We start from the raw sequence: 16044 nt of genomic DNA on the forward strand, positions 1-16044 counted from the left end.
CTTTATTATAGGTTAGAATTTAGTTTTTAGATAAGAATAACAAAATAAAATGAAATACCTTAAGTCCTTCTCTCTGTAGATCCTGAGCAAGTTCATTACAAAGTTCTTGACACAAGTTATACAGTTCCTCTGCTTTATTTATCTCATTGAATGTTCTAAATGAAAGACAAAGTTATATCCAATTTAGGAATAGCTAAAGGATGATAATAGATAGAAAGTTATGTTTCATGTGCAATATTGTATATTATTCATCAAAATAAAATCTAGTTAAATAAAAATACCTTGCATCCATACTGTATAATCTAGACAACTAAAAGCCAAAGAGATATTAACTATTTTTGGACAAGGCTAACCTGAAAATTTGCTTCGCTTTATTATGCATATTTGTTGAAAAGGTTTTGTTTTTCTTTTCTTTTCTTTTTTTTTTTTTTAGTAGAGAAAAGAAAGGAAAAATGCTTGTAAACTGCAAAAAAAAAAAAGCACTATATGCATATTACTTTTTAATGTTAACTAAATTTGCTAAGAGGCATATATTAATGACCTTGTTCCTTGGGCAGTATTACAAAAACAGGTTCACTAATAAACAATGATTATGTCACATGAATACTCAGGCCCACAATGCATACCTACTTCTATAATATCAGAGCAGTAGCTTAAAGAGGAAAGGATGATCAATAGAATGATTGTTTGGATAAACAAATATCACAGGATCTAAGAAACTAGTAATTACATAATTACTACTAATACCTGACTCTTACTAAAGTTGATATTTGCTTCCTTCATGTCACAGGACTAGAAAAATATCATTTTGGTGCATTGATATGGATTTTTCTGAATTATTAATGTTAAGTTATTGCCTGGGAACATTCATGGCTGGTTAGCTCATTCTCAATAACATATTCCCTTTACACAAAAGCTGAATTCTAATTCAACATTCTAAGTAACTTAAATTGTAAGTTTAGAGCCTAAAAGGCAAACACACTAAACAACATAACAAAAAGGAAATTGATTATATCTTATAGACAATGACACGACAATCAATTCAGAGTCAGCTGCCAGTGTCAAATCACATGATAATCACAAATGACTGACTAGTGTAAAGCTCAAAATCAATACTAAATGAGAAGAAAAAGTCCAGATATGTTGATCTCTGTGATTACAGCAGTTCCATTACATTAGCTTAAACTTTAAAAAATGAGACATGGACAAAAGTACCAACATTGAGAATCACTATTTATTGAGAAAAGTTGAAGTGATATAATTCCAGGTATCACAAAGACAACTCTAAGAGTGTCCAGAAATGGTCCTAAACTGTAAATATTTGATTTTTCTTGGCAGGCAGAGAAACACCATGACAAGTTCATTTGTAAAATATTAAGAAATATAATGGAAGACTGCCAACAGCCCTACCTCTAATACTGGGGAAACAATTGAGATTAAGTAACCCTGTAGACAATTCCGTGTGAGTCTCAGTTAAATTATATCACTCTAAGATAATTTGAAGTGAAAAGTGAAGGAGAATTATGAATTAGATGTAAAATAAGACAAAATTGTCTTTAGTTTTTGCTGGGATAGGTTTAGATAAGATGACAACAAAGTTAGTATAGATTTCTACTATGTGGAATAACCAAGTTCATATGGAAGGATAATGAAAGATAAATATACTATTAATGAGGACCTGGGTTTTGGAGTTCCAGGCAAGTCAGTCCCAGGACTCTAGCCAGTTAATTTTATCAGGATTGCCAAGATTGAGTCCTTAAGGGACCTGAATCTACTGTACTTGCCCAGACTCATTCATCTCCCATAACAACTGTCCCAAATTGCCAAAAATGGATTGTCACAGATCAGCATACAAACATACAAAGGAGGATGAAACTATAAACAACTATTAGGAGAATAGCCTTGGAACTTGGGCTGAATAATGGGTGATGTAAAGTGAAGATATGAATAGTGGGCTATTCTGGAAGGGAAGAACTACTGAGAATTTAAGGCTCCATATAGTTAAAGTATGTTAGCCTGAGTTTTCTTAGGATAATACTCCTGAGCCTTACAGCTGTTACATCAAATGAACAATAAAATAAAGTTTGCACAGCAAAAAAACCCTATCTTTCTCAATCTGTACATAACTCTATAACTTCAATCTTTTGTGGAGATCATGACTGATCTATGCAGTTTCCATAGATATCAATGCTGATAACAGAAGTACTACCTTTGGCTATTGATAACCTGAATACCAGTTATATTATGTAGGGAAAGAGAAATAGCTCTTAAGAATATAAACTCAGGAAGAAGAAAGAAATTTGTGTCGTAAGTGCTAGAATATTAGAGACATGCAAGAATAAAATTTCAAAATATTGCAAAGAGGGGAAAATTCCAAAAGAACGAGGAAAAAGGGAACCAAGAAGTTAGCAGCAGTATAGTTCAAGAATGAAATATTTACATTCTATTAGGGGGATGCTGATACAAGTATCCTCTTGAAACCCTAATCCTATTAGAGATCATTATTGTTGTTCAGTCATTTTAATCTTGTCTGATTTTTCATGATCAGATTTGGGCTTTTCTTGGTAAAGACACCATTTTCTTCTCCAGCTCAAGATGAAGAAATCAAGTTAATTAAGTGATTTACCCAGTGACAAAACTGTTAATTGTCTGAGGCTGAATTTGAATTCAATGCCACTTATCTGTCACATCAAAGATTACAAAGAGAATTAAATACAAGATGGATAGAATTATTTTTGTTATTTTTTAATTATCTTCAAAGAAGAAAGGGAAATGGGAGGAACCACTATACTAGGAAAACAAAAGGCAGAAAGGATGGGAAAACTTATTGTCTGAGAATCTGTGTGTACAAGAAGAGGATTAAAAACAAAGGAGGAAGGAGTGAGGAGAGTACATATCACTTGAACTTCACTTTCGTCTAAACCAGTCAAAGGAGAGTAGAACCCATCCATACCCACACATACACACCAAGATTTTGGGGATAGAAATAATTTCAGTTCAGCAGAGAAACAGAGGAGAACAGAAAGGAAGGAAGGAAAAGCATAAAAAAGAAAGAGTAGATTTAGAGAGGAGTAAGTTATAAGCAAAAACCCTTTAACCACAAAGGATAAATCATGAAGAAGTGTTTAAAAGGAAAGAAACTCACAATTAGGGCTTAGGGTAGGGAAAGGGAAGAGAGGTAGGGCAATGGAAACAGATTTGCATCAAGTATAAAGCACTGATGTTGAGTATAGACCTCTTATTATTTGTAAAGAATAAGAAGGGAACAAAGAGTAGAAAATATGATGGGAGAAAACAACAATCATAACTGTGAATATGAATGGGATAAAGTACACCCATAAAACAAAGAAGAGCATAAAAGATTAGAAAGCAGCATGATAATATGTTTATTTATAAAAAACATCTGAAATATAAAGATTCATACAAAGTTCAATTAAAAAGCTTGAGAAATATCTATTTTTTTTAGCTGAACTTAAAAAACAAACTAGAATTAGCAATTATGATCTCAGACAAGACAGCAACAAAAATAGAATTGACTGAAGAGAAAAAAAAGGAAACTACATACTATGTTGAAAGGTATCAAAGACAGTGAATTAGTACTACTGCTTAACATATTCATATTCAATGTTATAGCAAATACTTAATATTTAAAGGAAAAATTATACAAGCATCAGGAAGAGTAAAATTATAATAGTGGGAGAATTCAATGTATTCCTTTCAGTTTTAGACAAATCTAACAACAACAATAAAAGAGAACCTAATTAATAACCTGAATAGAATTTTAGAAAAACTAAGATGACAGACCTCTACATGTAGAAAGTAAATTTATTTCTCAGCCATGTGTGGAACTTTTACAAAAATTATCCATATATTAAACCTCATAAAGAAATGTAGAAAGGCAGAAATATTAAAGATAGCTTTTGTGGATCACAATGAAAATAAAAATCATATCTGGTAAAGATGCTGAATAAAGAATTAAAAATGAACTGGAGATTAAGTAATTAAAGAATTGGTAGATTGACAAAAGAAATCATAGAAACTATAAATAACTTCATTGAAAACAATAACTACAATGAGATAACATACCCAAATTTTTGGATATAGTCAAGGCAGTTTTTGGGGAAAATTTTGTAGCTCCAAAGACTTTTCATTAACAAAAAAAACAGAATGAATTGGATCAATTAATTGGGAATGCAATTAGAAATAATTAATTTATTTATTTTTAAATAATAACTTATTATTAATTAATCAAAGTAGAAATTCTGAAAATCAAAGGAGAGATTAACATAATTTTAAAAACTCCAAACTATTGAATAAATACAAATACTAATACTAAATACAAAAACAAGAGTTAAAAAAAAAAAATCAATGAGCCATTTATTGGAATATCTGATTTAAAACAAAGAAAAAAAATGAATAGTGAAAGATGGCAGAGGGACAGTTGAGTGTTATTAGTATGAACAAAATATCAAAAGACCCAGATTGGTTAGATTTCCACTGCAGAATTTATAAAAAGGCACAGACAAGAAATTTCAGGAGGAGTAGGTATAATTTGTGAGAGTAGAGGGCAGTATCTATACTAGCAATACACTAAAGTATCATACTAAAAATAGTACTTTTGAGCCCAAGCTATAAATTGTACCAAAGCAATGTGATAAACTGCTGAAAACTTCCAAGGCTTTAAATAAATTTTGTGCCACAGAATATCTTACTCAAATTCATTTTAATATATACTGAATTTATGTGGAACAAAAAATTCTGTAAAATTAATAATAGCAAATGATCACACAGTACCTTTCAATGCTCATACTCTTCCTCTCTCCATCCCTTTAAAAAATAACAAAAAAAAAGTCTTTAGTTTTTCAGAGTAATTTACTTTTTAAAAACAATTAGAAAATTTAAATGAAAACCAGGCATCTTTTAGAGATCTGAAAAAAATTGTTAAATTTAGAAATTAAGAACATGTAATATGGCAGTATGATAGACCAAAAGTGTATTGAACATGCAAATCTAACAACAACAACAACATAATAAAAGAGAAAGAAATTAAGAATCCGAACAGAATTTTAGAAAAATTAAGATGATAGACTTCTACATGGAAATAACAAGGAATAATCTCAGCTACGTGTGGAACCTTTACAAAAATTATCCATATATTAAACCTCAAAAATAAATGCAGAAAAGCAGAAATACTAACATATCTTTTGTGGATCACAAAAAGTGAGGAGAAAATTTGATTCAAATCCTGTCTACTAAACTTATTTTTTTGTGTGACTATGAACAAGTAATTTTAACCTCTCTAAATCTGTTTCCTTAGTTGTAAAATGGGGAAGAAAATGAAAGGTTAACAAAAATGCACAAAAGCTATAATAAAAAAATAAATAAAATCGAAGTACCAGAACAGAAATACAAAGAATTATAGGGATCAAGAAGATAGAGAGATTACTTCTGTTAGTAGTTTGAGATTAAACAGGAAAAGCTTTATGGAAGAAATGACATTTGAGCTTCAGGGTAAAAACTGTGGGAGGGAAAGGCATTTTAGAATAGAGATATGGAACATCCTCAGCAAAATCACAGCAGCAGAAAAACCTTTAAGGCATTCTAGAGGAACAGCAAATCATGTAGCTTCAAGACAGAGCAGGGAATATGTAAGGTTCTGTTCGGTTTTCTGGAGGTCTCTAGACCAGCCTTTGTTTCAGCAAAGTAATCACCCAAATACAAATTATTTATTATCTCCTTCAAAGTCTTGTTTCCTTGCCTGGGGCCTGAGCTAGCTTTCTTGAGGTCCTCCTAAATGTGTCTTGATTTCTGTGGGGTAAGCAGGAGGACTATCACAACAGTAGTCAACTATCTCAGTCTGAGGGCTTGTGCTCCAACCTCCAGCCTCTACAAAGGGTGAGGAGGGGGTGGGGAGGAGAAGTGTAGGGAAGGAGAGGAATAAATCTGTCTGGCTGAGTTTGCACAGCTTATATGCTCTATTATAATTACATTATCATAGGTGTGAAGCTTGTAGAATAGGTGTCAATCTTATAGAACTACCGTGTTTCCCCGATAATAAGACCTATCCCGAAAATAAGACCTCCCCTTACTGTGTAAGATTCCTCTAAAATAAGCCCTCCCTCGAAAATAAGCCCTATTGAGATTGCTACTGTAGTGAAGGTGATCCCCTGCATTACATGCTACATTATGATTCCCTCTGTATGCACCGTTCCCCCCTCCCGGGTGAAACGCATACCGCGCTCCAAGCTGCATCCAATCAGAGCTGCAGCAGTGAGCGCGTCATCCTGTTCTTCCCCAGTGATTTGCTTGCTGGCGCTACTGAGAACAGTGCCGCGAAGGAGAGCTGAGGCAGGACAACATAAAAACCCGGTATGTAAGTGGGAGTGAGGGGGCATGATGGAGGATAAAAGAAGAATTCAGCCAGCACTCACCACGCTAAAGAAATGAAGAACTTCCTTGCAGAGAGAAGAATAGATCAAGTAATGATTCCTGCAGGAATGACTGCCTATCTCCAGATCCTTGATATTGCAATAAATAAGCCATTCAAGGACCATTTGCGCATGGAAATCAATGACTACACTGAAAATAGAATGGAAAGAAATCAGCGTGGAAACTTTGTGAAGCCCTGTCTGTAAGAAGTCGTGACTTGGGTGAAGAAGTCATGGGATAAAATTACTGACAGCTGTGTCGCCAAGGCACTACGAGCAGGTTACCTGGACAAGACATGTTCATTTAAAGAGAGCTATATTGCTGGACATGACAGATTGGGTCCACTTCTTCTGAAGGAAATAGAGGCTCAAGACACCCAGGACGGAATTCAGGGTATGGACACTTATGACAATGTTGTTGAAGAAGATGACATGATCATTATTGAATAAAGGTACTTTTTTTTGTTCACATTTACCTGTTTATTAAAATTGCTATCAATGTTCATTAAAATAAGCTCTCCCCTGAAAATAAGCCCTCTGGTGTTTTTCTGTCCAAAAAAAAATAATAAGACAGTGTCTTATTATTGGAGAAACACGGGTATATTAAGTACCAAGTACATGTACTGAACTAGAGAACTATTAATCACCATGCTAAACTAGATAACCATTGTCTTATCAATTCCACTGAGTTAGCACCTTGTAAGAATCCTTGTTTCAAGTACAGAGTTCTGGTCCATTACAGGAATATAATGGTGAATGACAAATGCAAGAAAAAACCAGAGGTAAGATAAAACCATGTTGTGGAAGCCCCTGAATTTCAGATGAGGGAGCTTAAAATGTTTAGAAAAACTGTTTTTGATAAAAAGTTATAACGTGTATGCTCTTTGTCCTTCAGAACAGAGTAATGTATCTTTATATATGTATATATAAATAATATTAATTACATTATTGATAACATAACAATATGTAAGAGGAAATAAGAGCAGCAGGGTCAGTGAGGAATCTATTAAAAAAGATTGGGAAAGAGATAAATAAGACCTGAATTAGGATAGAAACAGTAGACATGGAGACAAGGATACATGATGAAAGACATTTAGAAATATCAAGATTTGGAAGATGGTTGAGAAAGAAGAATCAAATTTGATTTCTAGGATTTGTGGATCTTTCTAAGTCAATTAGAAGGAAAATCCCAAAGGCATAATTACCAGCCAAGAAATTTCTCTTTAATAATTTTTAAAGTTTTACTGTTAGCTTTTGTTTTTACATAATGATTATATTCCCCTCCCACTGGGCGATGCTTTTTATGAGAAAAAAAGTCATTTGAGCTCAATTCACAAACACAGCAACTAGCTAACCACATTTTACATCCATTCACATCTCTCTGATCTGAGATGAGGAAGATATGGTTTCATCAGTTTATATGACTAAGATTATCTTTACAAATAATTAAGAATTTTGTCTTTTAGTGTGATTTTAATTTATATCACTGTCATTCTTGTATATTTGGTTTCTTAATTTTGTCTAACTTTGCTTAGCAGCAGTTCATACAAGTCTTCCCATTGCCAAGAAATATCTTTTCTTTTTTCTTGTGTAACGTAATTCCTAAATGCTCAATAACCAACTGTTGTTTTTAAAATGCAAATGAAGCTTTTAAGACTTTAAAAATTCACAGACTAAATTATAACAATTCTATGAACCTGTGCTCATAGTCAAATCTCTGCCTAGTTAAATAATAGCTGACATTTTTTCCAAAATGGAAATGTGCCCAAATTTCAATAAATAAACCATTTTCCCAAGGAAGAGTGGAAATTTAAGAAAGGTAGAAGGAAGGAATTTTATCACTTTTGTATTTTTCAACCTTCCTGATAAGAGTATATTTCTATTTGCATTCCTGTGATATAGGAATTCCAATTATATAAATATGTTTTTAAATTAAGGTTACCTTCTTTCCTTTCCAGCTAAACTAGACTGATGGTATTTTTTCAAATACAAACTTTATAACTAATACCACACTTGTTGATATTGCCATTTATCACATAGAGAGATATAGAGCAGAAGTATGGCATACCTTTCCATTTGTGTTGAACCTAGACCAAGGGAAATATGAAGGAAGCTATGCCAAGATGTTTCAGAAAAAAGAAGAGAAAGTAGGGCCCTCTTCTGGTAAAGGTCTGAGCAGGTGACAATTCCAAGTGCTTTTAACATTTTCTCAGTTACTTTCCCTATTCCTGGAACCTAAAAGAGAATTAATATTATCACTAACAGTAGAGAGAAAATATCTTAAACAATTAACATTGAAACCAGTTTTCAAAACAGAGTAAGATTTGAGGTAAATTCCCTTGAGATATGACTATAAAGTAATGAGACTGAACTCATAATCCCCTATGATCATCACAGGGCTGAGAAAGAGGAGATCATTTAGTTTATCTGAACCTCTTCTTTATCTCTTTTCCAATTTCAGACAAATTGAATCCGAGATAGGCTAAATGTCTACCGTAAGTCATAGAGCTAGAGCAGAAAATAGTCCAGGAGCCAGGATTTGAACTCACTACTCCAATTCAAAATTCAGTACCCTTTCCATTATGCCATAGTCAGGTTCATACTTTGCCGCTGTCCATATCTAATAGCCATCCAAATTTAGTTATCGTATATACTCGAGTATAAGCCGATCCGAATATAAGCCGAGGCCCCTAATTTTAACCCAAAAATCTGGGAAAACTTATTATATCAGTAGGTTTAGGTAACGCACCGGTGCCCACAGAGGAGGAGAGTGGGTGCCGGTATACGTATGTAGAGCAGTTGCCAGCATTAGTATACAGTCTGGTTACCGACTGTGATACTACAGAAATAGCCGCATCACCATAGCAATGGCCGGTCCTGTAGTATCACAGTCGGCACTTGCGCTGTATACTACACATCAGGGGGGCATTCAAAGGGATATTTACACATGTTTTATCTAGTGACTCGAGTATAAGCCAAAGAGGGGATTTTTCTGCCCAAAAATTGGGCAGAAAAACTCGGCTTATACTCAAGTATATATGGTAGATTAAAAACTGTAATTAATACTTGGAAAGTCCCTTTTTTGTGTGCATTGCAAAGTACTTTATTAACATTCAGGAATGCCTGAGAAATCAGTATATAGCAGCACATAATGCTAATCCAGTTTAAGGAAAGAAAAAATGTCACTTTGTGTTTTCTAATAAATATATTGGATTAAAATTGTAAATCAACTTTTTTGGGGAGATATATTACTCATAAGGGGTTTGATGGGTTTAAAATATTTATTTTATTTTTAACTTATCGAATAAAAAAATTTCTATGATATCATATAATAAAAAAGATAATTGCACATTAATTTTTTCCCTTTTCCCTTCCCTCTTACTCACCCTGCCCTAGAAATGGCTACCATTAGACACAAATAGGATTTTATATGTAAAATTATTCCATGTATATTTCTATTTATTAGTTCTTTCGCTGGAAACAGATAAGTGTCTTTATGATATACTTTTGAAAAATTATTTTGTCCATACACTTGCCTCTTGGTAAGATTATACCAAAGTAATAGGGACAAATACCTGATTCAAATACTTCTAATCATCATACTGTTTTTCTATTGGTCCCAGAATGTTTGGAGGCTCAGGAAAAACTCAGCTAGAGAAGTGCTTCCCTTTTCTTAGGGACTCACTTCCAAGATAAGGTACTTTATCTCTTTAGGGATTTTTTTTTTTTTAAATAGCAGTTGTAGGGAGTAGAGATTTACTTATTTGAAAAGAAATCAATAAATAGAATTATTATTTATTATTTAACTTGAAACTCTGAGGAACAATAGTCTATCTCAAAGCTCTCTAGACCTTAAGAAATTGGGTCTGGGTCATAAATTTGGATTTGTTATATTAATATCCATATTGTCTCAAAATCTTTTAACCTATAGGCTTTTATAACTGCAGAGTCTTTGTAATACCACTAAAAAAATAAAATGGAGGATATTTTAAAAATCTTATTTCTAATATTGTTATTCAGTCAGAAAGTTCTTAAAGCCCAGCCTTTTTTTCCTACCATCTGCCTTTTCTTCTATCCTATTTTCAGTGAAGAGAGAATTACTACTAATTACATTTAATACTCAACCTATTTATCTATCTATTCTCTAAAGCAATATACAGAAGATATATGTTGTATATGTGTATTTAGAACATTTTATATTAGAAACCTCACCTTTCTAATGGGTAAATCCTTGATGAAGTCCATTACAGCTTGCCTATTAGGAGAAATCTGGTATTGTCCATTTGGTTTATTTTTATCACTGCATACTTTTGCTAACATTGTATTTGGAGCAATGCCTAAAAAAAAAAAAAAAAAAAAAATTCAGAAAAATCAAAGAGATTGAGAGCATCTTTCTAAAAATATGTAATAAAAATCCATCTTTATAAAATAAAATTATTATAGAAAATGTTTAAGAAACCTGAGCTTGTATAGAGAATATTCTTAACACACCTCTTGTGGTTTTAGGCCTGGGTATAGAAAAGGAATTCAATTGATTTCTTTGGTAACTGATCTCTAAGAGATGGGGGAACAGTCAAGCCACCATGTTGGTAATTTTAGATCTATTAGCAGCTTCTGATCTTGTTTACTATGAGATTTAAAAAAAAAATTTAGCTTACTCACTACTTTCTACAGAAATAGAACTGACTGGCTCCACTCCTACTTCTTCAAAAACTCCCAGAAAAAGGTCTAAAATGAATGCTTATTCAGCAAAAAGATGCCTCTTATGCAGTTATATCTGATTAGTTCTGTTGTGGATAGTCATATCAAATGCTTCATAAAGTCCACTTTAATTCTGAGGGAAATGAGAGGAATAGAACCTTAGAAGCACACAAATCATATTATTTTGCAATTCAAATGCACCTGTTATGTGATACTGTACATCACAGCAGTTTGTGTTTGTGTCTTATCCTTATGTTAGAATCCATAAAACCAAGGACAACCTCTAATCTAGAATTTGTGTTCCTCTAAGTCCCTAGGGCAGTGATCTGCACACAGAAGTTTAATATGTGCTGATGAATTATTGAGATACTACTGAAGGTGTCAGGGTTTAGAGCTATCATATCAAGAATACCCTGATGACACTTAAACCTTTCTTTTTCATGTCTTAGAGATAATGTTCTTTTCTTGCTTTTCAAAATGGAAAATTTTTAATCTAAAATCTGAAGACCTCACAGAACAGGAGACCATATAAGAAAAAAATTAAATACTCTCATATCTTAAAGAAAGTACACCATTTGCAACCAAAGTGTACTGGTTTCCTTGTAGTTCCTTGAACAAAAGACTCCGTTTTCTGAATGTACATTTTTTTTCTCTTTGTCATCTTCCAACTTCTCTGGCTTCCTTCAAGTTTCAACTACAACCCTACTTCCTCTTAATGCTAGGGCCGTCTCTCTGATTTATCTTATATTTATTTGTATGTACATATTTGTTTGCATGCTGTCTCCTCCATTAGACTGTGAGCTCATCTAGAATAGGGCTGCTCTTTTGTTTTTCTTTGTTTACTCAGCTCATAGCATAGTACCTAGTATTGCAGGCACTTAATTAATCTATGGAGACTTAAAATGGTACTAGAAAGCCTCGAGCACACACAAAAAATCAGCAAATGAGATCCTTCACAAGTACTTTCAAAAGAGACCATTTCAAAAGAGCCTTTCCATAGAAAAACACAAATATAAACAAAGTTTTCAAACAGCCATTTAAGGTTGTTTCACGTGTCTTGGTGAAATTCCTTTTCTACAATAATCCAATATAGTCTTCTCTAAAGAATGTAATATGATGTGAGAAGTCAAAGTAAGTCAAAAAGCCTTTATTAAAGTATCTACTATGTACCAAACATTATGGCAAGCACTGGGAATACCAAAAAAAAAAAAAAGTCCCTGGCCTCAAGGAGCTCACAGTCTAATGAAAGAATTGCATTTATTATTATTATTTTTATGGTATGATATTACTTTCAAGGTCTAGACACTTTATAATATAAAATGCCTTATCTTAATGTTTTGTAGCAAATACAACGAAAAATGGTATATCAGTGAGGCAACTCAGTAGAGTGGAAAGAATACTAAATTGGGATTAAGGAGGTCTGGGTTTGGGGCCAGACTAGCTGTATGAGGTAGTGTTCACAGCTATGAGCTTCAGTTTCTTCGGCTACCCCCAGGGAATTTTGGGAGGCACATACTTTTAAAGCATTTTAGAAATATGATTGTAAAAAAGATTTTAATATTAATAACTGACAATGTTGATATTAAATAAAATATCACATATTTGTCATGCAAACATAAGCCTGGCTACAGTTTTGAAAATGAGCTAGCATCTTATTATGTTGTATAACAGAAACTATAATAAGATAAAAACATTTGTTTTCATTTAAAGTTCGAATCAGAATCTGGATTCATGCCTGGAGATGAAAGAGACCTTTTAAAGACCAGCTTTAGGGTTAAAAATGGAAGCAGAAGAGTTTTTCATTTTTTTGACCCCATTGGGGAAGGAGATACTTAGGTGAGGTGAATTTTCCAGGTATATAAAGAATATCATTTTAAAAACCAAAATGTATTTTTTTGGGTAATGCAAATATTTCTAAAATGAGTCACATACTTTCCTGCTTTAGTAAGTAAATAGAGCATGCACTACAAAATAGACCTTTTCCTGATGACTCACTAATTATGAAAAACAGTTGGCATATGGTGCCAATTCAGTGATATTCTTCTTCTTCTTTTTTTTTTAATAACTTTTTATTGACAGAACCCATGCCAGGGTAATTTTTTACAACATTGATCCCTTGTACTCTATTCTGTTCCGATTTTTCCCCTCCCTCCCTCTACCCCCTCCCCCAGATGGAAAGCAGTCCTATACATGTTAAATAGGTTACAGTATATCCTAGATACAATATATGTGTGCAAAATCAAATAGATCTCTTGTTGCACAAGAAGAGTTGGATTCAGAAGGTACAAATAACCCGGGAAGAAAAACAAAAATGCAAGCAGTTTATATTCATTTCCCAGTGTTCTTTCTTTGAGTGTAGCTGCTTATGTTCATCCTTGATCAATTGAAACTGAATTAGATCTCTTTATCGAAGAGATCCACTTCCATCAGAATATATCCTCATACAGTATCATTGTTGAGGTATATAATGATCTCCTGGTTCTGCTCATTTCACTCAGCATCAGTTCATGTAAGTCTCGCCAGTCCTCTCTGTATTCATCCTGCTCTGTGATATTCTTAATGGATCCTGATGTTTGGAGGGCTATTTGGCCCTACATTCAATGGCCCTGGAGGACTATGGCCCTACAGTGGGTATTTCTGTCTTTTATCTAATTCCATTTCTGTACTCAATGTCATTTCTCACAACTATTCAGTGGGTTTGCTTCTGTTTTTTCTGCTATGAAAAAAGGAATGGGGGGAAGTAAGGAAGGGATTAAGGAAAAAAGACTGACTGCCAAAGATTGTGTATAAGATTCATTAAACTGCTCCTACTACTACTACCATTTCACATTTATAGAGAGCTATAAAGTTTACAGGATACTTTTTTTTTTTTTTTTGCAAAATAACTCTTTTGAGAATGGGAATATTATCCTCATTAGGCAGTTAAGACATCCAAAGCTCAGAGAAATTAACCAATTTACCCAAGATCCTCCAGCTCATAAAAGTTGGGACTAGAATCCAGAAGACTTTGATCCTAAGATCAGCCCCCTTAAAATTACATTACATAGTGTAACACATACCTGAGATGGACTATGACTCAATGGCTTTTTCATAGTTATTTATGTTTTTGTCCTCAAAAATCTTTTCACTTACATCTAGGCCGATGGCTATTCTAGAAGCCTAAAGCTGCCAGAAATTTGGCTGACGACTAACCAATGAACCACATTTTGAAGCAACATTAAAAAGATGAATGCCAATAGCATCCTGTACTTAGCAATACTGAAAAGAATCCCTGAATTAGCCCCCAGCATGGTCTCACATACCTGCACTGGCTGTCAGAGATGTTTTTTGTTCAATTCTGAATCTAATTTCCTTTACAACTTCGTCAGCTGAAGTCCCAAAAATAACTGAATTTTGGAGGACTTGAGGATCTCTCTGTTCTTCAAAGTGTACTTGGGAAGGAATTTCTGGTTCTTGTTGCTGTAGATGAGGAGGGCTATCTTCAAAGAGTAAAGGAGAAATGGATAGGGCAGCTTCATTTAATTCTGGTGCCCCTGATATGACAGTTTCTGGTTTATCTGAATTTTGCAAAAGAAACAAAACTTAAGTTTCATGTTAAGGAAATATATAATTAATGTACAAGAATTAATCCACAAAGAAAGGAAAAATTCAGATATTTTAAGTTTCCCAACCCATTCCAAGTCAAGTGGGAAGTTTGACCATTTTTATAGAACTATCTGCAATAAAGTCTATATTAATTCAAAGACCTTCCTAGGGAGAAAAGTGTTCTAGAGCAAATATATCATTAAATTCCATCTAAAACAAAACAAGTTTTAGTCTTGAATGGTAATGCTCTTAAAAAAAATATTAAAAAGACAACAACAAAAAATTTAGGCTATATTTTCTTCCTTAAAAGCACTTAAGTTAAAATGTGACTTGCATTTGCATTTGTTTTAAGGCCAAAAAACTTTTGTAAGCTAAATTTTAGAAGAAAATAATTCAGAACTAATGAAAAAGGCAATATGTATATGATCTAATTTCATTAATTAAATAAATTGCCAATTGTATTTGTAAGAAAGATGACTAAAATTTTTTTCTAACTCACAGAAAGAGCTGTTACAATGCAAGAAATCAATTTTATTTTATTTATTAGAAGTCTTTTCACATTACTATTTGTATATAAACTTGATACATTTGCTAAAGACATATCCAATAGATAGAAAGGATTCTAAAATTAACTTATCCTATTTCAAACATAGAGTTATTAAGATTTTGATACAAACAACCAGAGGAAGAAGAAAGTGAAAGGGCAGAGATAGAATGGAAAATAGATGGAATAGAAAAAAGAATGATAGATTTAGTGAGGAGGGTAAAGCACAGGAACAACAGGAATCAAAGGATTTCTGAGTCTGGGACATAGAAGTCAGTTTTCTCATCTTTCTTTTCTTTATAAAAGTACAGATCCTTGTGTAATTGAACCCTTCAAATCCATAGTAATATGAATGATTAGTTGAATTACTGACACCAGAAAAGTTTAGTGGGCAATAAAAACCTTGTATTACTAAAAAAAAAAAAAAAAAAAAAAAAAAAAAAAAATACACGTTTCTACCTAAATAACTTGTCAAATTGCTCAGGCACACACACACACACACACACACACACACACACACACACACACGTCTGCATAAAATGATATGGGCTGAGAATTAAGTGAGAAGCATTAAGATTCTGAGAAGAGAGAATGCAAAAGGGGAAGAAATGAGATGAAATGTTGTGCGTAAAGAACAAAAAGGCTACTCTAAATGGACTGCAGGATATTGGGAAGAAAAGCAAGGTTCAATGAGTCAGCAAAGACTGGTTGGGAAGAGCTTTAAAAACTAAATAGAGAAGAGGGCAGCTAAGTGGTCCAGTGTTTGGCCCTGAAATTAGGAGGACC

At 33.2% G+C, this 16044-nt stretch overlaps 1 protein-coding gene across 1 annotated transcript in view; it reads right to left on the reverse strand.

The window, feature by feature from the left end:
- POLK (DNA polymerase kappa) overlaps positions 1-16044 on the reverse strand; it is an 88238-nt gene that overhangs the window by 5265 nt on the left and 66929 nt on the right. Inside the window, exons 7-11 of the mRNA XM_051992110.1 lie at positions 14432-14686; positions 10641-10765; positions 8497-8663; positions 4795-4827; positions 59-155 (exon numbers count right to left, since the gene is read on the reverse strand). Of these exons, the coding sequence (XP_051848070.1) occupies positions 59-155; positions 4795-4827; positions 8497-8663; positions 10641-10765; positions 14432-14686 (677 nt within the window). The remainder of the gene's footprint in view (positions 1-58; positions 156-4794; positions 4828-8496; positions 8664-10640; positions 10766-14431; positions 14687-16044) is intronic.

The sequence above is a fragment of the Antechinus flavipes genome, chromosome 1 (genome assembly GCF_016432865.1).
Source record: "Antechinus flavipes isolate AdamAnt ecotype Samford, QLD, Australia chromosome 1, AdamAnt_v2, whole genome shotgun sequence".
NCBI lineage: Eukaryota > Metazoa > Chordata > Mammalia > Dasyuromorphia > Dasyuridae > Antechinus > Antechinus flavipes.